Consider the following 24,449-nt stretch of genomic DNA (forward strand, 5'->3'; position numbering starts at 1 on the left):
TTTCCTCTTTGCTTCTCTAGTCCCCATGCTCTGCTCCACTGTTTTCCCTTCTGTTTTCATTAACTCCCTCCCCCATACACTTTTTTTTTTCCCTTTAGTTTCCACATGAGAGAAAACATACAGCCCTTGACTTTCTGAGCCTGGTGTATTTCACTTAACATGATATTCTCTGGTGCCATCCATTTTCCTGCAAATGACATAATTTCATTCTTGGGCTGCATAAAACTTCATGTATATATGCCACATTTTCTCTGAATTCTGCTATTGCAGGAGCCTTTCCAATTATTTAGAATTTATTAGTACTGATTGTTTTTTCCTGCATGGTCTTTCCAGTGCCCTCTTAAGATGCAGATGTTAATATTTGTTTGTAACTTGCATAAACAGTTTAATGATACAATGTAAATTTTCTTTGTATCATGTTTAGATGGACTTTATTTGACATAGTATTAAGACTTTTTAAAGCCCCACTTTGTGTTCTTTGGTTTTAAAAAAATGATTATCTTTGATTCAAAAATAAAAACAGTGGCATTATTAAATAAACTTTTATATGTGGAACCATGTCTCATGTGTTCTTTAGAGGTGATATGAACTGAGAGGGTTCTCTTTTCTTTTGTCAGGTTGACAAAGATGCTGAATTAGTGGCCCAGTGGAACTATTGTACTCTAAGTCAGGAGATACTGAGACGACCTGTAGTTGCCTGTGAACTTGGCAGGTATGGTTTCTTTGCTTCATCAAGATGAGTTTATTCAATGATTTTTGAAGAGCCCTTCATTATATAAATATAGTTCTTGAATCATGAAATAGGAATTAACTGAAGTAAACTCATGAGGCATAGGTTATCATTCCCTGTCTCTGAATATAATTCCTTAATCAATTTGATTTATTTAATCCATGGTTTGAAAAGTCAAGGACCAAGTTATAACTATGTAGAATTATAAACAGAAAGTCAAGATGCCTTGTGAGGTATAGTAGAGAATGGTGGAGGTTGGGGAAAACTAGAGATTGTATTCTGTAAAGAAGGAGCAGCTACCCAGTTCCAGCCTTTTGTAGTTCAAGAACATGGGCCCTTCCGATTTTTGTTTTTGGAAAAAAGTTGAAAGTATGTACTTTTACATTGAATTGCACAATTTTTATAATCGTTCTTATGAGTTATATTCAATCCTTAGATTGCCAGTCTGCCACCCTTAATTTGAACTAGTTTCTTTTTATACTCTGATAGTAGTTGAAACAGGTGAAATATACTTTAGTAATGCAGAGCATTTCCTTTATCAAGTGTAATGCTTTTGGAGTGGAGTGGCATTAAATTTGTTCTTCCCTCTGTGTGGTTATTTGAAAGTTGATTATTGCCCTCATATTTTGACTAGTCCTTATTCTTGCAGACTTTATAACAAAGATGCTGTCATTGAGTTTCTGTTGGACAAATCTGCCGAAAAGGCTCTTGGGAAGGCAGCATCTCACATTAAAAGCATTAAGGTAAGACAGTGACTGTGAAGTGCTCTGGGTCTCAGTGACAAAGTTTATTTTATGGAATTCATGTACTTGAGAGTAAGTTTAGAAATTTGGAATTATAATCACATCCCATCACCTGATACAGCTGTTCTTGGGAGGTCATGTGAATCTCAAGTCTGGAGTTCCCACTCATGTACTTTCTGACTTAAAAATCTATTGTGCTTTCATGTGAATGAATGTGCTTTGAAAATTCTTAATGTGTTGGGAGCATTATTTTTGTAATTAAGATTCACGTATTTGAGGACTAGGGATGTAGCTCAGAAGTAGAGCACTTGATACTATGCATGAGGCCCTGGGTTTGAGCCCCAGCACTGCAAAAAAAAAAAAAAAAGAGAGAGATTCAGTGACTTGAATTTTAAATTTGGAAGCTACTTTCATATAATGGCAGAATTTTCAAAGGCAGATCTCTATTAAATTGTGTTGTTACCTCCTGCTTATTAGAAGTTCTGATTGGCAATGAAATTCTTCCATAACAGTGGAAAAACAAGATTTTTAGTAAAGTAAGTTTGTTGAAAGGACAGACTCTTTCAAATCTGGCTTATGGGGAAATTCAAATAATAATTTATTATGCCCTTCATCTCCAAAGGACTACCTTTAGTCCACATGGGTAGTTTGTGAGATGCTTAAACTAGAACCAGATTCCCTGACTCCCAGTCTGAGTCTTTAGGGTTTTTCTTTTCCCTTTTTTTATCATGATATTAGGCTTTGCTTTTCATTTGAATTCTTGGAGTGATTACAGGATACGCTCACTGTAGGCAAAGTAATAATTCTGAAATGTTGCTAATGATAGTGCTGTACAAATTGCTGTGCTGACTTTAGTTAATCTTTTATTTTGAGAAGAGAATTCATTTCTGAAAAACCCATGGTAGCACAAATCTTGCCTCAAAAATTCAATTATCATTGAAATTAATTCATATAATTCTATACTTAAAAACATACAATATTTGTTTTATATAGCTGAACTTTTAATACAAACACACACACACCTACATACATACCTCTCTAACAAATCAGAACAGTAAAGAAAAAGAATTCAAGTGAAATAATGCAGGTACATAGGACTATCACTGCAGCCCACAAATACTCTGAGCAGAGAACTCGATGAGGTGGTTGTTGGCCCTTGCCCAGGAAGCAGGCGGATACAGTGGCTTTCCTTCTGAGATACTCAGCTGCTCCTTGGTGAGTTCAAATCAAAATAGGAATGAATGCCGTGAATGCCGAAGTGGAGCCATGGCGTCAAACCACCTGTGAAGCAGCACCCTGGAAAGCCTCGTGTTGGACTGTGACAGTGTCTCCTGACGGTTTTCTGTCTTTCTTTTCTCTTCTTTTCTTTTTTCTTTCTCTTTCTCTTTTCTTTCTTTCTTTCCTTCCAGTGCTGGGGATCAAACCTGGGGCCTCATGCATGTGAGGCAAGTTCTTTATCACTGAAGTACATCCCCAGTCCTCTGTGCAATAAGTTTTGATGTGGAAAGATGCTTATCTTTAAATATTCACAAAAACAAGTTACTTTAAAAATTTACAGATGGCCTTTGACTTAGGATGATTTGACTTAGGATTTTTTGAGTTTATGATGGTGCAGTGATAGGCATTCAGTGGAAATCCTGCTTGGCATTTTGACTTCTGGTCTTTTCCCGGGCTAGCGACAGGCAGTGCCCTACCCTCTGGTGATACTGGGCAGAGGCATTGAGCAGCTACCAGTCCATGCTGTGCCCACGTGGTGAACTCCAGTGCTCTAATGCCCTGTGTTGCTGAGCTGTGGTACTGGGCCAGTTAGGCCTATTCAGCGCATTTGCACCTTACCATAGGTTTACCAGGACATAACCCCATAATAAATGGAGCATCTGTACTTGGTAGTAAGTGCATTTTGAAAATCCTGTTTTCTGTACAGTTTATGACTTAATATTTTATAGTGTGTTTCTTGGTGGTCACAGAAAAGTATCTATGGAGAAGAGGTTTGGCTTAGGAGGGATGAAAATACCATTTCTCTGTTGATTTAGGGGTTATTAAGGCAAAGGATGATCCATTTACCAAATGAATTCTTAGAATGTTACTGGCTTTTCACAGAATGTGACAGAACTAAAGCTTTCTGATAATCCTGCCTGGGAAGGAGACAAAGGAAACACGAAGGGCGACAGGCATGATGACCTGCAGCGGGCGCGATTCATCTGCCCCGTGGTGGGCCTGGAGATGAATGGCCGGCACAGGTGAGCCAGGGTCGGTGGGTGAGGGCTGAGCAGTGGTGGAACCTCGCAGCCGTCTCTCTGACCACCGCTGCTGAGCTGTGTCGTCTGTGGAGTTTTTGAGAGTAGGAACCCTAAAATAAAGTGAAACTTAAGAAAGTTCTCTTGTGGCACAAGACCCGTGGCTATTTGGTTATCTTTTCCTAAGAGACAGAAAACAAAGGGAAATGTTTCTCATGAAACAGCCCCCATTTCTCAGCATTGCTAAATGCATGACGTGGCAAACGTTGTTACAGGCCTGTAGGCCCAGCTGGTAACACTGACTTGCTTTGAGTTTATAGCTAACACATTCTCTCACTTGTGTCTCAGAAATCTTAGGGTTGAGATTTATATAGCAAATATAAGTGAACTGTATATTCTCCTCACTTGAAAAATAGAAATGTTGAGTGGACTGTTAGATGTTTTTTGTACAAACAGAATCATTAAGCCCTTTTCCCACCCCATAGAAGTATCTTTAATAACGGGTAATCCAGACTGCCCTCTGGAATCTTCTGTCTACGTCATGACATATTACGCGATAGCATTTTTGACTGTTTTCATTCAGGAGCGGGGCGGGGGCATCTTAGTGAAGTAAAAATTTCATTGCCTGTGAGCAGCCGTCTATACTCAGGTGTCCTGGCACGGTGTGTACACTCATCTAACAGGTCAGGGCCACTTCCCGTGCCAGGTAGTGTGCTGAGTGTGCCAGAGGGACTGACCCCCGTGCTCTGAACGGGACACTTGGGGAGGAGTGACACATAAGGCCAGGGAACTTTTTCTTTTGAAAGTTATCCTCTTTAGGGTCTGTCTTGAACCTCACTAATTAGAACAAACAAATATTCTAGGGGGTCCAGACTCACTTTCCTAATCTTGTCACACTTCTTCCCTATTTTTTTTTAATATACAGATGTATATCTGTGAAAGTCATACACCTTAAAATTGGCCACTTTAAAGTATACACATAGTGGCATTTAATGCATTCACATTGTTGTGCAGTCACCACCTCTGTCTAATTCCAAGACATTTTTTATCACCCCAGAAGGAAAATCCATACCTGCTGAGCAGCCACTCCCGGCCCCCAGCAGCTACCAGTCTGCTTTCCATCTCAGAGGATTTTCCTGTCTGTTCTGGTTATTTCATATACATAGAATCATAAAATATGTGACCTTTTATGTTTGATTTCCTACTTCTTTTTAAGAAGCCCATAGTTCACCCCTCAGGAGGAACTTGACAAGAGACAGAGCTCAATGGCAGGACTTTGAGTAGGAGCTACCTGCAGCCTGCTGCTGTGACTGTGGCTCCCCGGTTCCTTCTCTTTTCTTCTGCTGGTTAATCTCTTCCCCTTTTTCTCTTCCCAGTTACTTGAACTGTGCCTGTTTTGACTTTTGTCCTGATTAATAGAGCCTCTGCACTAGAAAATTTTTTGATGTGTTGATATACTTAATAAAGATTGCATGAAAATTTTAAATATACAGAGAAATAGAAATAAATTGCTAGTGTAGCAAACATTGGATCTTTGTTTAAAGAAAATAATTTCCTAATATGTTAATAACCATTCATAAGATTGGATATTTTTTTTAACCGTGAACAACATTTTATTAATTTACTGCAGTTTTATTTACTGGATTTTTGTTAGGGTGGTCTGCTTCTGCTATAATCCCTGGAATATTAGAGAAAATTTCTGTTGTGCATTTGTAAGGGACCATGTAAAGCAAAGTGGAAGTGCTTTCTGCTCCTCCAGTGCTGCCTTCAGGGCTCATGTTACAAGTTGCTTGGCATTTACCGTCTCCTTCCCTGTGTCACACCCACGGCACACTTCTCGCAAACAGCCCTGTGAGTAAACGTGTATTCTTCCACATGGTCATGGGGTCCCGTTAGGCATATTTTGTAATGTCTCCTTTTTCTCTTCCCTATCTGATCCAAATATGTTTTCATGGCCTTACATACTAGTTTGCCTTATTCTTTTAATAGCTCTGTCGGTATTCATACTTTGCTTAACTATTCCCCTACTGATGAGCATTGGGGTGGTTTCCTTCTCTTCTTTGTTATACACAGTACTGTACGTTACTGTTTGGGTGATAACAAATACATGTTTGTGCGTTTGTGTACTTGGGGCATGTTTCTATACAAGCACATTTCTTTTTTCTTCCCTTTTTTGTTTTGCTGGGAGTTTGCATGTTTCTTTTTTCTTCCCTTTTTTTGTGGTGCTGGGAGTTGAACTCGATGCCTTTGCACGTTCTAGGCAAGTGCTCTATCACTGAGCCACACCCCAGCTTTAGAAGAAAATTTTGAAATGATTCTTTAATTGCTGTGGCCAAATTGCCCTCCTGAATGTTGTGCCATGTCATGCCTACCTACCAACAGATGTACCTGTCCTCAGGTGGTTTCCACTGGATATCCTTGAACTCTTTTATTTATTTATTTATTTATTTTGGCATCCTGGGAATTGAACCCAGGGCCTTGTGCATGTGAGGCAAGCACTCTACCAACTGAGCTATATTCCCTTCTATCCTTGAACTCTTCAACCAGCACCTGATAACATTACATATTGTGAAATTGAAATTTATTTCTTTAACATTTGAGGTGAACCATTTTTTCACATTCTTTTCTTAATATTTCTTTTGTGAACTGTGTTAATGCCCTTTTCTCATTTTTCTATTGTACTTTTATCATTTCTTTTGACGACTCCTTCAAGTAGTAATAAATAAGCTCTGAACCTCATATGTATTTAAAACATCTCCTTGAGTTCCTAGTCTCTCTTTTGATATGTTTGTAGTTTTAGTTTTAATACTTTTTTAAATTTTGGAATACTGACTTTCAATTGGATAAATTTAACCATTTTTGTCTTTGTGGTTCTTGATCTTTATGTAAACTGAAAAATGCTAATTGATAATGTAGTTGCTAATTTTTAGTTCTTTAAGTCATTCTCCATGTTGGACTCTTTCTCCAGGTTTTGCTTCCTTCGATGCTGTGGTTGTGTGTTTTCTGAACGTGCCTTGAAAGAGATAAAAGCGGAAGTTTGCCACACAGTGAGTTCTTGCCATACTCTACTTATTCCCTTGGGAGGCTGGAAAAATCAGATTGTCTAGATCCCTCCCTCTGTCATTTATGGATCCTTAAGTTCTTTCTGAAACAGATTTGTAAGTTACTTCCCTGCTTAAAACCCTCCTGTGTCTCTTTTTTTGGTGAAAGTACAGACTCATCAGCTTCTTGTGACCTGACAATGACCAGCCTGTGCAGGTCGGCTCTGAGCTATTCCTGGACATGCCACTCTCTCCTGGGCCTATACTTCCTCTACTCTGACCTGCCAGCCTGGAGAGCCCTGTTCCCCCTGAACCTTGGATGCAGTTCTTATTTCTTAGTGAATCTTTGTTGCTAGTCCTCCTTCCATAGTCCCTGATGCTTTGTTACTCCGCTGACCTCCTCATGATGCAGTGTGTATTCGTGTGTCTGTTTCTTGACCATGAGCTTTTGACGGTAGGACCAAGATGTGTTTCATCTTCTGATCTCCAGTGCTATTCCCTCTAGGACTTGTCCTCCACAAACACTCACATGAGTGAGGACATGCCTTGGTGTGACAGCTAGCCTTCTCAGCTCACACAAAGGAATTACTGATGATGTGGCTTCTATGGTTGTATTGCCAAAACCCCAAACCCTCATGTCTTTGGTGTTCTGCTGGCCTTGGAAAGCCTGGCATTTAGTTTAGTGTCATGGATGCCAGAAGTTCCTGACTGCAGTTCACCTGTATTAACTGGCTTGGGCTTCATTAGACCCATATTATTTCCCCATGTTGTGGATGATTCTCCGTCAGCAGCTTTCATGAAGCAATTGCCATGGACCAGCCCTGTCCTAGTACCAGTAGGTGGTGTATCCTAGAGGAAGGGGTCCTTGAGAGTCCTGCCCTCGGGCATCCCACTCCAGCTGGAGAGATAGACACTCAATAAAGGAGCAAGACTGTATTGACAGTGATGGGTGCTTGGAAGCAAGCACTTAAGGTGGTGACGGAGGAAGAGAGACTGCACTGGTGGAGGTTGGGGAGGCATCTCTGGAGGTTTGAACCAAGGCTAGAGGAAAAGAAGGAGCCAGCCATGCACACTTGAGCAGCAGCATGCTAGGCAGCAGAAGTAGCATGTAGTAGCTCAGAAGTGACAGAGGACTTTGCTAGTTCAGGGAACAGAAAGTGTGGCCATGGTGGAGGGCAGAAGAGGAGGAGTGGGTGGAGGTTAGGCAGGGGTTACCTCATTGAAGGCCAGGGTGGCCACATCATGTGTGTGCATTGCATTGTAAGATCACTGGAAAGCCCGAGGGCAGCTTTAAGCCAGATATGCTTTAGGTTTAAAATTATTCCCTCTGCTAAAGAAGCTGCATATGAAGGAGAACCTACTTGATGATCCACTTACAGGGTTCAGGCAGGTAAAAGCTAATGGGTGGTGCAGAAATCATTGGAGGGCATTTGGGATGACTATGAATGAATCCTTCATAGAATTTGGAAACTTTCATTAAGTTTCTTTTTTTTTTTTAGAAAATAGAATTGACCCTATAGCTTAGTTGGCAGTATTTATAATGTCTCATGTTGGAAGATGATGTTATAGGTGTTCCAAGAGAAAACAAGATTTAGGTGACAGGCTCTTTGCTCAAGGAGACTACAGTCCTACAGGAATCAAGTTACCTGAGACATCTTATTTCATTTTATTCTTTGGGGCCACATCCCAACATGATGTTTTTGATGTTCAGGGGCCACAGCACTTTCTTGTGGTCGTGCTCTGGTGGGAAATGGTTGCATGAAGGGGTAAGCATTTGTTCTGAGCCTGGAAGGAAAAGTATGAGTCTCATGAGACCAGCTCTTCCAGGGAGAGCATGATTGCTGAAGGCAGGGATGTTGCTTTGGGGTGGTCCCCAGACAGGACGTCAGGCACCTCTGCAGGACATCACTGAGTGAGATGCTAACAGTTTGGTTCTCCTGCAGACCTGCTTGGGTCGGGGAGGAAGTCTCCTTTTGGTCGTAGTATTTTTTATTACTTTCTTAATACTTGCTTATTGCTCAGAGAGAGTAGACCTGAAGCGTAGAGCCATTTCTGCCAAACTGCTTAGAGGAAGTGCAGTGACACAACTTCTAGCTGCAGCAAATCATGCAGACATCACTGAAGGGAAATAAAACCATGTCGGGAGCTTAAACAAGTGTTTTCATTTTTTTAAGATAATATCTGAAATTTAGAGAAGTCACTGACATCAGAACAAGGGTATTTAGGGCATGTGTTTACTTTTTGGTGGGGGGACTTCGAGGGATTGAACCCAGGGGTGCATTACTACTGAGATACATCCCAGCCCTTTTTATTTTTTATTTTAAGACAGGGTCTCACTACATTGCTCATTCTTGCTAAGTTGCTGAGACTGGCTTGAACTTGCAGTCCTCCTGCCTCAGCCCTTAGCTGCTGGGATCACAGGCATGCAGTGTGATTTGTGGCTTCACTGGTATTGGACTTTTCAGCTCATTAGAAGAGATAGAAAGGTTTGAAGTAGTTTTGGTCCCATGTTCAAAAGCACATGGTGTGGGCACTTGATTTCAGTTAACAGTATCCAGACAGATGTAGTTGCTAGGGTTTTGTTTTGTTTTGTTTTGTTTTTACTGTAAGCAAATCACTAGCCAAAAAATTAATTGTATCCCCTACGGTGTTCTTCACTTCTTGTAAGAAGAAGAAACAATTAGAGTAATTACAGGATGCCAATAAATGACGTGCTGTTGCTTAGAGCACAATCCATAGATCTGCGATATTAGCATTACCTGGGAGTTTGATTTTAAGAAATGCAGAATCTCAGGCCCTAAATCAGACCCGTTGAAATAGAATTTGCATTTTGAGAACACTGCCAGGTGATTCATGTGCATTTTAGTAAAATGTGAAAAATGCTGCTGAGCAGATGTTAGGGGTGTGATAAGTAGCATTTGACTTGCTAACTTTCTGGCTTCATTTATTTGGGCTTTCTAGGTAGGTGAATGGGATGTGTGGGTGTTTAAAGTCAGAAGTAAAACAAAAATGTGTGCTGGTGGTGTATTTTTGCATTCTTTTTATGGAGTGGGTGGGGTGGAAAGGGAAAGTTACTTAGGAAACATTTTCAAATTGGTCAGCTAATTCTAATTCCCAGGCTCTGACCTCCTTCAGGTTAAGACATCTGCAGTCTCTGGTCTTCATAAATGTTCAGCCTCAGGGAATCACATGATTAAGGCCTAGGAAGCCTTAATCTTTACATGTAAGAAGAGCTCCAATAGGAAAATTGAACAGTAATCTTCACATTATTAGCAAGAGGGTTTTGTTTCCAGAAAACTAGAGTTATCTCAGGATCCCTGTACATGTACCACCTTGCCAATGTATTTCAGACATTATTTTTACCTATGATTAATTTTGTCCTTTTACTTTACAAGTGAGTACACAGAGTCTGGTTCAGAATAGAGCATGCATTGGCTTCTTTTTGGCTGCCACTTGCCTGGCCTCTTGGCCTGCCAGTCACAGTGGCTGCCTGTCTCTCCATTGCTTCTCTTCCATTGCTTCCCAAAAGTCCACCGGAGCTCAGATCCCATGCTGCTTTATTGCACCATATCTTATGTTACTTTCTTTTATTGCTCAAGAAGCTACTTTTTTGATGGTATTGGAGCCTGTGGGGCAGGGGCAGTTCTGTGCCCCTTCCATGGAGGTGGGTGATGGCCTGGACTCTGCTGCTAGACAGCTTGCTTGCTCCAGTGCCAGCTTCCTAGCCCAGCGATCCTGGGAAGGTCCCATCGCCTCCCCGTGCCCCAGTGTCCTCCTCTGGGAAAGCATCAAATGTTATTCTGAGTGCTTCTTCCGTGTTAACATGCTTGGGGGTTTTATTCTAACGTATCAGGCCTCTTTTTGTAGTGTGTGACTGTGCTAAGGATCGACACTGAAACAGTGAAGGCAGGCCCATGTTTCAAGTGCATTGAAAAGATTTAAAAGCTGCTTTTTTAAAAAATGTGGCTTGAATCCAGTCATTAGTGAGTTTTTATAAAATGCAGAGCTCATGATTGTGATAAAGCGAGGTTTTCTGAACAGCCAGTCAGAATGTCTCAGTTGGTTCCTTCAGGAACACTGCCCCGTAGCAAAATGGTGGTGTGCTGCAGGAGCCTCCTGCCATCTCTCTGGCAGTCTGACATTTTCTGTGAGTATTGAGGGGAAGAAATGTTCATTTAAACCAGATCTACTGTCTGTGCTTCACTTAGTTTGGCCTGTGGTGCTCACCTTCCGAACTCTCTTCTCCTTAGCATCCTGCCTCTCCAGGGCTGTGATCGTATTCAGATGTGTGGGAAAGTTGAGTTTACTGAGGTGCTTGCGGTTTCCCTTTGAAATACGTTCATTTCTTTAGTTTCCTTACAGTGGCTCCTGCTTTTCCTTTTTTAGTTGTTTTATGCTTGCTCTTTAGTGGTTGTGTATTTCAATCCTGTGTGATGCCATGGACATTTTTAGATAAAGCTTTCAACTAGTGTGTGTAAAATTCTCCGTGACCGCAGCAACAACAAAAAAGGAATCTTCCGGGGCTGGAGAGATAGCTCAGTTGGTAGAGTGCTTGCCTTGCAAACACAAGGCCCTGGGCTCGATCCCCAGCACAAAAAAAAAAGGAATCTTCCAAAGGAGGAGAGCTGGGTCTGTGGCTGGAGGTAGTTCAAACCATTTGTGCCTTAGGCCTGGCTGGTCATCACAGTAGCCATTCACCTGCACGTGTATAGTACCTGGAGTTAAATTATTGAAAATAAAAAATAAAATATCAAGATTCACTTCCTCAGTCTTTCTTACCACACTTCCAGTGTCCCCTCTAGCTGTGGTGGTGTTGGGCAACTCAGGTGTTTCCACTTCATATGAACTTCATTTGACCCAGATAATTTACCTGGTGGGTATTTTTCTAGGATTCTCCAGAATAATGTTATATTGTTCTCAGCCAATAAGAACAGCTTTAGGTAAACCCTTTTTCATTTTTAGTGGGCACTCGTCCATTAGTATCTCTATACAAGTGTCCAGGCCCTCAGAACAAGACGTGTTGCTCTTAGCTCCGGCATGAACCTGGGTCTCAGCATCTGTAGAATGCTGGTTTTCAGCCACTGTGTGCTGAAGCTGTCTGCCTCCAGGTGCTTCTCCATAGGTCACCAGTGTTAGCTTGAGTTATTTTTTCTCTTGTGATTTCTTTCCCAAAGCTATAAAAGTGGCCTATAATCAATAGTAAAGTCTTGCCAGTAGCATGTTTCTGGATTCATTTTAGGCCTAGTCATATCCCATTCTTTCTTTTTTGACTCCATTTCCTCTTTGTTTCAAGTCAGGAAGCAGTGATCCCAGTAAGAACGTTAGTGCTGCTTACTGCGTCAGTTTCTTGTTGAAACAAGTTTCCTGTTGGAAACGCCAGTGTGGTTCCACAGGGACTTCTGCCTGCCTCAGGGCCTGAAGTCGGTGCCGCCTCTCTAAGCATGTAACCACAAGTGGGTCTGTGGAGGGCTCGAATTGGTTGGCAAACAGAGAGGGTGACTTAATGATCCACGGCAGGTCTCCGAGTCCGTACACACAAATGTCTTGGACATAGTGGCCTGCGAGAAGAAACGCAAGAACTGAGCTGCCTGTGTCTCCCCACCATTCACATTCACACAGAAGAGAGACCTCCTGCTTCTGATGGCATTTGATGGCCTCTCCTCCTTCATAAGTTCAGACCAAATAGCATTTCCATGATTGCTTTAGCAGAGGCTTTTGTGTTGAATAACGAAATTAAGGTGAAAAAGGAGCATTTTCATTCTTTTTGTTTGCGATTTCTAATGTTCGTACCTGCTTGGCTGCCGTTGTTGAATGCTGTGGAATCTTAGCTAGTCATGGTATAGGGAGTTGAAGTAGCACTCATTTGTCTGGTAAGATCTAAGTTCTGATAGGTGTTTTTTTGGTTGTTTGTTTGTTTTTTGTTTTTTGGTGTTTTTTTTTTTTTTTTTTTGGTGGACCTGGGAATTGGACCCACAATGAACTACACTACATTACACCTCCTCCCCATTTTATTTTATTTTGAGTCAGGATGTCAAAATAACAGTTGCCCAGGCTGGCCTCAAACTTGGGATTCTCCTGCCTCAGCTTCCCAAGTTGCTAGGATTACAGGCGTGCACCACCTTGCCCTGCTCTGATAGGTTCTGGTTCCATGAACCTCTCAGTCCTCTCCTAGGTGGTGGGTAGTTCATCAGGAAGGTATTGGTTTTAATAAGTCATCGGTCTGTCTTTCATAGGTTCTGCAGTGTGAGTGTGTCATATATGTAATTAAAAGGGAAATTGCAGTCGGAACCAGTGCTGATTGCATCCCTTTGAGACAAACCCTGTGGCATTTCCAGTGCCTCACACTGTGTGTGACACCTTCTGTTCTCTTGCTCCTCTCAACACCACACCGAAGTAGTTTCCATCTGCACGCTCAGTTTGCAGGTGAGAAGCGAGGGCTCCACTCTGGGGCAGACGCTGCCCTCCCATTGCTAAGCTTCCTCTTTTGCCCTCCTATGTCAGCCCAGGAACTCACGTTTTAAAAGGGAGGAGGTACTCAAAACTGAGAAGTCTAATGTGTTCATAAGACTGAGCAGGGGCTTCGTAAAGGGCCTGGAACTGGCATTTGGTAGGCATGGCATCAGGGACAGCTGTTATCATGATTAAACTTTTTAAGTGATGGAATTTTTTTTTTTTTTTTTTTTTTTTTTTTTTTTTGGTGATACTGGGAAAAGGACCAAGGGGTTCTTTACTCCTGAGCTCCATCCCCAGCCCTTTAAAAAAAAAAAAAAAAATATTTGAGGCAGCATTTCGTCAAGTTTGCCTGGCTGTCCTTGAACTTGCAATCCTCCTGAGGTGTGCGCCTGCCATCAGGTGTGCATTACCATGCCTGGATAACTGATAAACATTCTTGGTACATAGTGATGGACTCTCAGTAGAGTTATATCTGAGTAGTTAAAAATTCTAAATTCAAAAATAAGCAGTGTGACTTGGATGGTGTAGAGGAAAATGAGGTGGGAGTGGGTGGGGGAAGGAAAGATAGTGGAATGAAACAGTATTACCCTATGTATATTTATGATTATATGAGTGGTGTGAATCTACAATGTGTACAACCATAGAAATGAAAAGTTGTACCCATTTTGTGTACAATGAATCAAAATGCAGTGTGTAAAAATAAAAAAAATTTAATAAAAAAAAAGCAGTGTGAAAAACAGGACCTAAGTGTGCAGTGAATGAGCTACCCCTTAGTTTTAACTTCCTAGCTGTTGTTTAGATGCATATGGGTTTGAACTAGAAGAAAACAAAAAATGGAACATTTTCGAGGTTCTGTTAATACTGTCTGGGTGATTAAAAATGAAAGAACTCTTGACTGCTGGTTATCATGAGATAATGGCATTCTATGGCAGGGTTAGGTGTGAGCCGACCATTGTTGCCATGGAAGCTGCACCATGTTTGAGACCCAGCTCTGCCTCTTCCTGTGCATTTGGGTGTGACTTGGGGCCTGGCTGGGGCTGGGCTTGGATACTAGCTTCTACCGAAGAGTGCCCGTGACGATGAGTTCACCCCCGTCCCTGCCACCAGTGATTGGCCTGATCCTGTGCTGACTCTAATGCTGCCCACGCACGGCTGTGTGACTGCTATCCAGTGAGAACGGTTCGCACCCCAAAGCCAGGGATGTAGGAACTCTGAACTGTTAGCAGTTAGGGGTAATGTCTTGCTGAAATGTTCAGGTTGCTACCGTATGGCGCCTGAGCCCTTACTCTGAAACTGGTACCACAGCCCTGCTGACACCACCTGCACACCATTTTGGGGAGCATCTGGCCTGCTTTTCTGAGCACTTACTCTCTGGTCCTGGCCACCCCGTGGTAATGGCAGGAGCTCCTGCTTCCTCATGAAAGGCAGCTGTTTGTCACTCTGCTCTTGGGCTGTGCCTTCTTACCCTGTGGGAGCCCTCCAGTCGAATCGTATCTACCTGTTTACAGATACTTCATGGACCATTTACCCTAGGCCTGGGGCATAGTTCAGTGGTGGCGCACTTGCCACCCAGCCCCCAGACAAAGCCAAAGGGAAAGCATCACCCGCTCTTCTGACCGCTGCCCATCAGGAGGTTGGAGGTGCTCAAGGCACAAGAACAACTTGTCTTTGAACTATTCTGGACTCGACGTTTACTTTTTCATTTAACTACAGCCAAACATAAACATATTTTGGGTCCGTATTTTTCATAGTTAGAAAACTGAACCTGGTTTATTTTGCTTGCCTGTTCAAACCCAGGGGTGGTCCCCAAATGCACTATTGGAACAGGTCGTCCTGTCTCTGCAGTAGTTCCCCGCAGGTGGCGAGGAAACTGCTGTGGACCAATAGCAGGGCCCAGGCGTCCTTGCAGAGGGGATGCTATGCTGCAGCCACCCTCAAATGGCTTTGCTCTCTCCTGCTGTCTCCGCCCACCATTTGCAGCTCCACATAGACGCCAGGTGCCCCCTGCTCGTTTTCCTTGCAGGAGCTCTCACAGCTTCGGCATCTCTGCTGAACACACGGTACACTGAACTGTGAGCTCTCTGTTCCGTGTCTCCTCCTCCCCCAGACTACTGCCCCTCCCAAGCAGCCATCTTGGGCTGGAGAGGGGGAAGGAGGCCAGAAGAGCTCCATGGGAGCCAGTTCCAGTGCCTCTCTCTAGGCACCCCCAGCTTGGCATGCCAGGGCCCTTCTGCCTTCAGCCAGTCCCTTCCAGACGTTTCATGAGTGAGGGGCACATGCTACCCATCCGGAACCCTGCTTTGTGGTGTCCTTTCATCCCTCCCATGACTAAAACCTCTGGGACACCAAAGAGACAGAAGGAATAGATTGGAAAAAAAACTCCTTTGAATCACTTGAACATGTAACAATTGCTTTTCCTTATTTCTTTGAGAGAGCATGCAAGTAAGACAAGGGTGAGGCTTGTTGCTCTGGAGAGGGCATAACATAGCATACTGTCAGTAAGGGGCCACATGGTTTTGGCTTTGTGGGTCCCATAATCTGTGTCCAAACTACACATTTCTGCCCTTCACTGTCATAAACAATATGCTGCCAGGCAGGGCAGCGCACACCTGTAATCCCAGTGACTTGGGAGGCTGAGGCAAGAGGATTGCAAGTTTGAGTCTGGACTCGGCAATTTAGTGGGACATTCTTGAAATAAAAAAAAAGTCTGGGATGTAGTTCAGTGGTAGAGCACCCCTGGGTTCAGTCCCCAGGACCAAACAAAAACACACAAAAAACAAGTGCATGGGGGCGGCTGTGCCCCAGTGGAACTTTGCTTATATAAACAGTAGGCAGGCAGTCCCAGGCAGCAGCAGTTGCTCAGCCCACTCTCAGTGTGCACGTGCATTATTCCGTTTTATATTCTAATAGATAGGAACACAGCACTTGTTTTTAATCAGTGTTTGAGTTTGAATTCTAAATGCAGATAGAAACATTCAGATAGGTTGTGATTTTTAAAACTTCCTGAGTTATAGCCCTGCCTTGTCCACCTCATGAAGGTTTATGCTTTGTGCAAACTGACACCCCTGCTAGTTGAGTGGTCACTAATTCCAGGTCAAGCCTGGTCGCAGTGTCCTCCCACCACTGTTGCTGAGGTGGCAGCAGCTGCGTACTCCCTGTGTGGCTGAGGATGGTTTTTGGCTTGCTTTGCTTTTACCTCTGCATCCATCGTGGATACTTCCTTCTTCTGTCCTCCTCTTCGTGGCTCGAATGTTCCCTTCCCAGCCGGCATCTGGCGTAGCACCTGGAGCATCTAAGGAGACACAACCAGCACACAACGTGGACCCAGCTTCCTGGACTTTTAGTACAGGTTCTTCTGCGTGGTTGTTGCTGTTCCCTCTAGATCAAACAGTCATTGAGAAGGACAGAGGGGCAGTCATCCTTGGCTCAGGTGCTTCATTAGTTACATCCTTGCAGATGCTAGAGCTTGTGGGCAGGTGGTGTACCACTGGCGGGGCTGACCAAGGGCCAAGGGCTGCATGCGTGTACCTGCTGTTGTCTGTCTTCCCTTTCCCTCCCCTGTAACTCACTTGTGTGTGTGTCAGGTGCTCTTCATGGGCATGGGGGTTCTTGGATTGTGTTTGCTCTGGAATAGCCCTCGCAGGTGATTTGAAACTGGGACTTGAAACAGGGATGGGATTTTAAAAGGGGCTTAGCCAGTCTCTGCCAGGTCCTTTGCACAGCATTCTGGGCTGAGGAGCTTAGCTTTTTAAGCCTGAAGCCATGCTTCCTAAAGGAGCCAGTTGGGCTTTTATAAAGAGGAAATAAATACTTAAGTCCACTTAGAAGAGGGTGTCAGCTTTCCCTCTGCCTTGGAGAACCTATCTGAAGTATTAGACTTGCCACAAAAACATCACAAGCTTTAATATTTAACATTCTCAATGGCCCTTTGCACACTGTTTGACCTTAATTGCTCTCCTGCTTATCAGGTGAAGGAAGAAATGAAGAATTTCCCAAAAAGTTATGCTCAGCATTTTCAAAAGGCTCTGTCTGAAGTGAAGCAAAATGTGTCTCCTTTCTATAGAGCGAACAAAGGCAGCCATGTCAGATTCCTAAAACCAAAGACCTTCTGGGTTCCCTAAGCAGGTGTTACAAAGCCACAGGAGGACAGTTAAATAGAAAGCATCTTCAATTAAGAATGAAACTCCGCAGTTGGTTCTGACCTGAGCAGACATCTGTGTTGTTGGATGTCTCTTACCTTTTAGTCGGTTCAGGGTCACCCAGTAATGCTGCTCTGGGCTGTGGATGTCTTTGGACCACTGAAGCATGTCTTTTGCACGGGCGTCAGTCAGTATGAACTGCACAAACTTTCTTGTGAGTATGTAGTAAGCACTTCCAAAATACATTGTTAGGTTATGGGGTGGCTCGTGTTTGAATCTTTTATTTGGAGATACATTTCCTGCAGGACTGGGCTCAGGATGACTTCGAATGGCCTTGGATTTAATGTTTGGTGGATGGATTACTCCAGGAGTAATATTTTTATCATTCCATTTGCTTCTGATATAGTGTATGATTTCTTTGTTGGTTTTGATTGGAAAATCCTGTCCACAAAGATTAATGACATAGTTCCATTGAAATTTGGAGTGAACTAGTTCTTTCATACAATTAATATCAGCCTGTAGTCTTGTAAGGCCAGCATGAACCACCTTCTGTCTCTTTGAAATAAAGATATTTTCAAAACAGTCAACCAGCCTCTGCACCACAGTCTTATACTTCTTTGGGGCCTTCTCATCAACATGAATACAATAAACATTTTGAGGTACATAAATAGCTCTGAGAAGCTGCACAAACATGGTCAGCTCCTTGTGAATGGTTATAATATATGCCAAAGAGAAATTACCCTCTTCTGCAGACAGGGGCCTGGTTATGAAGTGCAACCCCTGGGAAATCCTGGAGCAGTTTCCTGGTGTGCGTAGATAAGCAAGTATTCCAGTTTGAGGGTTTTTACAGAATTTTGCAATTTGGGGAGCTGCCTCTTTCCCTTGAAATAAAGCTGAACATAGTTCATCTGGATAGAAGCCACATTCCACGGCTCCTGGAGAAGCGGGCACCTCCTCTGCTTCCTCAGGAGCTGGGCTCTTTAAGTAAAGGAAAATGAAGATGCAAATTGCTACGCACACGAGGAGCCCGGGCTTTGTGGCTCGCAGCTGGCTCATGTTTTGAGTTCCATATGCATTCTGATTACTGCAGTTTGAATTTTTTTCCTTTAAACCTAAAAGAACAACAGGTAAAATTTAGAGTGTTGTAACTTTTTTCCAACTTTATCAAAGCATACTAAAACTACCCGTATTTAAAGTTTATAATTTCACCAGTGTTTTTGTTTGTGACAGGGTCTTACTATGTTTGAGACTGGGCTCAAGTAACCCTCTTGCCCAGCCTTCTGAGGAACTGACTGCAGAATAGGGCCCGATTTTATCTATTTGAACGCCCGAGAAACCATCACCACAACCAAGATAAGAAGCGTTATCCTCCCCCGAGTCTTAATCCTTCCCTCGTGCCCTCCCCATCTTGGGCAGTCACCAGCAGGCTTTCTGTCATTCTGGATTCATTTACTTACTGTAATTTTATGTAAATGGAATCATAGCCTGTACTTTCTCTGCCTGGTGTTTTTCTCTTATGATGCTGCTGACAGTTGTCCTTGTCGTTGTGTTTATCCCTGTTCGTTCTTATTGCCAGGTAGCATTCCGACTTGTGACTGGCGCAGTTGGTGCATTCCTCTGTGGATGGGCATTTAAGTCTTTGCCAGTTTGTGAGTTTTTCTGAGGTGCTGTGAGCACTGCGTACTAGCCTCCGTGGGCAGGTGTTTTCCTTTCCTTGACTGAATGTCATGTGGTGCTGTGTTGGTTCACTCGTCACTGTGTTTGCCCCTTATGACACCACCAGGCTATTTTCCAGAGTGGCTGAAGTGGCAGTGTGTGCAAGTCCACCTGCTCTGCGTCCTGTCAGCACTGGGTACCATCAGATGTGTTAACTTGACTGTTCTAATAAGCTGCAGGGGTGGACCCCTGGGGCTTGACTGCATCTCCCTGCTGCCTGGAGATGGACATCAGGTGTTTTTCTCATTTATTTATGCCATTATTCTGTATTATGTTTAAACTACATCTTTTCAGTAAAACAAATGACAAAGTAAGGAAAATTTCATGATTGTAAACCTAAACCTTTTGAATTAGTTTATGAATTGTTTTTAAGGACTACTTTAATGATTAAATACAAATTATCTAAAGAGGTTATTTGATGATGATATAGTTTTCTATCTTGAGGTGTATGTAGGTACATGAACAGGTATAGCCATAGCAAAAAGTAATCAAGTCTTTTCATTAGTTAATTACTAGATTACATTCTTTGGAATTTAGGGGGAAAATTTGTCAGCTAAAATGTCTTGTTTATGAGTCATGTGTCTGTTTCCATAAAAGCCACATCTTATTCCCGTGTCCTGTTCTTCAGAAGCCACCATAGTTTGGATGGGAGTTCTCTCCTGGATTTGACACGCCTTGTCTGTCCCTTTCGTCATTACACATGCTGCTCAGATTCACCAGACAGCATTTTGAGTTATCCTTGAGTTCTTAACTACGAGGCCCTGAAAGCCTTGAATATATGTTGGTTGCAGATTTTTTAAATGTTTGGTATTTATTTTCTTTGTACAGCTTCTTTCTACCCAGCATGCTTAAAAAGTAAAAAGGTACTACTGCCCTAAAGTACCAGGTCACAGTGTTTGATGGTTCAGTGTCAATTGCCCCAGACATCAAACCTTGTAGCCTACCTTTAAAGACATCTTATAAATTATATAGTACTGACCTTTATAGACATACAGCTCCATAGACCTTCATGTCTGGTCTCTAAAGTAAATAAGGCCTATGTAATAAAAATTAGAAATAGGATAGGAAGAAGAAACCTTCTTAAAATGAAAGCCAGGCCTTTTACAGTGTGTAGAAACTTTGATTAAAGGTAAGCTGCCAGGTGTAGTTGTCACATCTCCTCCTGTGTTGAAGCTGCAGTGTGTGGGGGTGGGGGTATTTGTCTCTTGCCTTGGTTTTGCTCCCGTCACAGAGTTCAGCCCCTCTGTGGGGACACATTGTCCCCATGCAGCCTTCTGTCACATAACCTTGGCAGAGCCCAGGGGATTGGGTATTTTCAGTAGTCTATGTAATTAAAAGAACACACGCCCCCTGGGGTAGTCCATTGTCCTTCAGGGTGGAACCTGGGCTGAGTGGTTTTCCTCTTTATAGACACAAGTGGGAGTCGGGAGCTGGTGGAGTGGGACTTGTCACCTCTCTTCTGACAGCGCAGTTTTTTTACACTTGCCTGCCTAACTCTGGCTCTGGTTCACTGAAATTTAGAATAGATTCCTGCTGAAATGCCACCAGCAGTTTATCTTTCTGTCATTACTTCAGCACAAGTTTTGTAAGGCAGTCAGGTCAGGTCTTGTAATGAGATCTTTGGAGAGCGCACTGCTGGTGAATATGAATAGTTCTTGCTACCATTTTAACATGACATCCAGGGGATAATGCAAAAATTCCAGGGTTCCTCTTTGGAGCCAGGCAGTTTTCCCCTTTAGAGTAGTAGTGAGCTCCGGTGTGTTTTACAAGCATTTTCTAGCTATTCTCAGTTGTTGTTTTCTCTATTGTAAAGTCAACTTTTTTATCTATAATGAAAATATATTTATCACACCTGTGACTTTCTATGACTAAATTTCCAAAAAACATAGGTAGTGCCTTCCAAGTGTAAGGAATATGTAATCCTAAAGAAGTATATAGTCTTACTGATTTCTTGAACCATTTTTTTCTCCACAAAACTTTAAATATTTATTTTCTTAAAGGCTTTAGAAAGAATGGACACACATTATCCACATGTGTATGGAATGGACATTCAGATCCTTTGTCCAGCCTTGGCACTTTGACCTTTCCATGTCCTGATCCTGGGCTTTACTAAATCCCAGATGACTTCTATTCCAGGGTATGCAGGCTCTGAGCCTTTGACATGTGCTGCCTCCCCTTAGGTTGCCTTTCTTACTATTTGTGCTTAGTAATCTTTTAGTACCACACAGCTGCAGCCTTTGGACAGTAGCATTGTTACAATGTTACAGCATGTGTAGAATTAAGTAGCTTCCAGACAGCAAATAATGTGAGGATTAGAGAGGGACTGAAGCCATGTGACAGTCAGAAGACGCTGCAGAATGCCACAGCCAAACCATGATCCAGGCTCTGGCTGCGGTGGGTTAAAGGTGGAGGTGACTTTCCCCGTGTACCTGCTGAATTCGTTATCGTTCTCAGTGGAATTGGCTTGCAACTTGTGTGTTCTAAGTGCAGTATGCTGCCTGGAATCGTTTTAAAGCACGGTACCATCCGTGTTAGAGCCCTGGCTGTTTGCATCTCCCTTTCGTTCTGCGCCCTGTCTCCTGACCCCCAGCAAGCCTCCGTAGTGGGTTTGGTGCTGTAAGTAGGACCATTTGTTTAGAGCAGGCATTTTGAATCTGTTGTGACGAGATTTAATTTGTCTTGATCTGTTAATTTATTTGGCACTAGCTCTTCATAGGCACTCACTTTTTTGCTGGATTTTTAGACTGTTTTTCTTTAATTTTTTCTTTTAAAGGTAATTCCAGTGAGTAAGTACAATAGATGGTCATCTTTCAGAGTGAACTTAAAGTATCTTGTCATATATTCTAAAGTATTACTGCTTTAAAACATTAATATGTTTAATCAATGGAAACAATTTATCTGGTATTCAAAGTTTTTCAGAGCTTTATTTAAAGAAAAAAAAAGTAGCAGTGCTCATTATTACACTTACCTTGTTGAGAATCTGATATTTAGCTTGGGCTTTGCCCCAGGGCCTGTCTTGGCCTGAGTCTCCCTGTGTTTGGCTGCAGGTGGGTGTGATACTTCTGCCTCCTAAGGATGCTGGGGTGGGTGCAGGAGTGCATGGATCCAGCGTCACACTGAGCCTGGCTGGCCCAGCCCTGGCACCTCGTCAGCTCTCATTCCCGGGAGGTGTGCGGCCCTGACCACAAGAGGCTGGGTCTCCCTCCACTTACTGTGCCTCTCTGAAGTCACCATGGCCACTGCAGTGAAAATCTTGTGTCTGTTACTTTTGTCATTTTGGGGCTCAGAATAATGTCCAAAGCACCCTGGACATGAGTACTTTTCTTGAGCCACTTGAGTTTACTGTTAGTTGGATTGTTGAGCTGTCCAAGAAAATGGAAGCCTTAATCTCACAGCAAGCTTACTTCCTTGACGTGTGTAAAACTTCTGTTAAGCCATTTTGATGTAAAGAGAAAAACTCCCATTTTAGGATAGCCTCTCAAAACAACCACAACTAATGCAACATTCTATTTTCATTACTGGCATGAAATGAGAACTGAAGATTTGCACATGGCCTTGAGGTTGACATAGTTATTACCTCACCTGCAAGGAATTAAAAGGTGGTAGCATTTTAAATTTAAAACTAGTTGATCTCATACTGTGAAAATACTCCATTTTTATTTTCTTTGGCTTAAACAAAAAGTGGGACTGTTTTTCAAAAAGATGCCTGCAAATTTGCATTTAAAATGTTACTGATAGTCTAGTCTTTTATTTAAAGCCATAAGAGGGAACAAAGAAAAACACACTGACTTCAGAAGTAAATTGTGCTTAACCTGCGGGGTAGGGTCCTGAGGAATTAAAGAAGCACTTACCAGAGAGCGCTGCTCTTGTCCGGAGTGGGGATCTCGGCAGGGCCACCGCCACCTCTTCTCCCTGTGTCTTCCTGGGCAGTGGCTCCCGCTCTGGAGTTGCCTGGCAGGCCGTGCTGCTTTTGCATCCCCAGAGAGTTGTGTTCGCGTTGATTCTGACATGTAGATGGAAAAATAGTTGTTGCTCTTGCTTCTCCATTTCTTCAAGACTGGGTCCCCTGCTGAAAAAACAGAATGAGGCAAGAGGAAACCCTGCCCCCATGCGGGACAGCAGGGCACACGCCATTCTGGAAACTGCTGGGCGAGATCTTGGCATCGTGGGTCAGGTGTGTTAAATGCTTTTGAAAATAGGAGGCAGACCCCTTTTCAGTAAAGTGAAAGCATCTGAAAATTTCATGTCTTCCTAACAAGCACCCGGTTGAAGCCTGAGGCTCCAGAGTGGCTCATGGGACCCTCAGGGAGGAGGTGAGCCAGAAGGCCTGTCCCAGGTCCACCGTGCGGTGCGGGTGGGTCCCACTGCTCCCTCAGTGGGTCTCCTCTCCCCTCCACCTGGGGGCACCTGTCCTCTTAGCATCCCTTCCTCCTCAGATTCTAAAGGTTTTGTCATGGACTCTTCTAAGTTTACTGTGGACAGATCTACTAAGAATAGTGGAGCCAAGGGACGTGAGTCCCGTCTTCGGGGCCAGGTTCCCTCAGTGCTGGAGCACTCACCTAGTGTGCACCTGGCCTCGGGTTCCTCCTAGCACTGGGGAAGAAGGAAAAAGAAGGGGGGCTGGGCTGGGGCTTGGTGGTGGGGTTTGCCTAGCACATGTGAGGCACTGGCTTTCATCCTCAGCACTACACAGAAATAAGTAAGTAAAACAACAGTGTTGTGCCACCCACAACTGAAAAATAGAAAAGAAAGAAGGGAGAACAGCACTGGAGGTTTGTCCTCTCCTCATGTGTCTGGACACCAGCCTGGGTAGTCCAGTCAGTGAGGCCACATTGTCCCCACCCGCTGGTGGAGTGACTGCGCATATGTGGGCGCCACGGAAAGGCCGTATCTGAGCAGGTAGGACCTGGCCCCGCCACCTTAAGGTGCTGTGGCATTTGTGTTGCCCCCGTAGTGACAGCCGTGTGCTCACGCTCCTGCGGAGACCCTCATCTTCCACGAGTCGAGGTTCTTATTTTACCTGACCAGATTCACCAGTGAAGCCAAGTGCAGGAACGCACACCTACTGTGGCTTGGGAGGCTCAGGCAGGAGAATCTCAGGTTCAAGGCCAGCCTTGGCAACTCAGCACGACACTGTTAAAAATAAAAAGGGCTGGGACATAGCTTAGTGGTAGAGCAGCCCAGGATTCAATACCCAGCACACACACACACAAAAGAATCACAAAGCAAAGCTTATTTTATGTATGGAAAAGCCACACAAGCCTGTGAAGTCTTGGCATGATTGTGTCCCCTGTGCCCTGAATGTGTGCTTAAAATTTGTCCTGTGGATGCTGCTGAACTGGACCAGTAGGTCTTTACGTATGGGCCATTCCTTGAGGGTGGGGATTAGG

General features: G+C 43.4%; 2 protein-coding genes across 3 annotated transcripts in view; one reads left to right on the plus strand and one right to left on the minus strand.

Annotated features, from left to right (window-relative positions):
• RTF2 (replication termination factor 2) overlaps positions 1-24,449 on the plus strand; it is a 39,321-nt gene that overhangs the window by 3,063 nt on the left and 11,809 nt on the right. Inside the window, exons 2-5 of the mRNA XM_079129208.1 lie at positions 618-712; positions 1,380-1,473; positions 3,574-3,713; positions 6,679-6,757. Of these exons, the coding sequence (XP_078985334.1) occupies positions 618-712; positions 1,380-1,473; positions 3,574-3,713; positions 6,679-6,757 (408 nt within the window). The remainder of the gene's footprint in view (positions 1-617; positions 713-1,379; positions 1,474-3,573; positions 3,714-6,678; positions 6,758-24,449) is intronic.
• LOC306654423 (beta-1,3-galactosyl-O-glycosyl-glycoprotein beta-1,6-N-acetylglucosaminyltransferase 7-like) lies at positions 11,351-23,201 on the minus strand. 2 transcript variants are annotated; one of them, XM_079127977.1, is made up of 4 exons: positions 22,911-23,201; positions 17,442-18,455; positions 16,401-16,496; positions 11,351-12,309 (listed from the first exon to the last, which is right to left on the minus strand). In XM_079127977.1, exons 1-4 carry the CDS (start codon positions 23,191-23,193, stop codon positions 12,083-12,085), a joined length of 1,620 nt encoding a protein of 539 aa, XP_078984103.1. In that variant the 5' UTR covers positions 23,194-23,201; the 3' UTR covers positions 11,351-12,082. The 2 variants fall into 2 exon arrangements, with proteins under 2 accessions (XP_078984103.1, XP_078984102.1); XM_079127976.1 differs by lacking the exon at positions 16,401-16,496.

This window comes from Sciurus vulgaris, assembly GCF_902686455.1.
Source record: "Sciurus vulgaris genome assembly, chromosome: 2".
Classification (NCBI taxonomy): domain Eukaryota; kingdom Metazoa; phylum Chordata; class Mammalia; order Rodentia; family Sciuridae; genus Sciurus; species Sciurus vulgaris.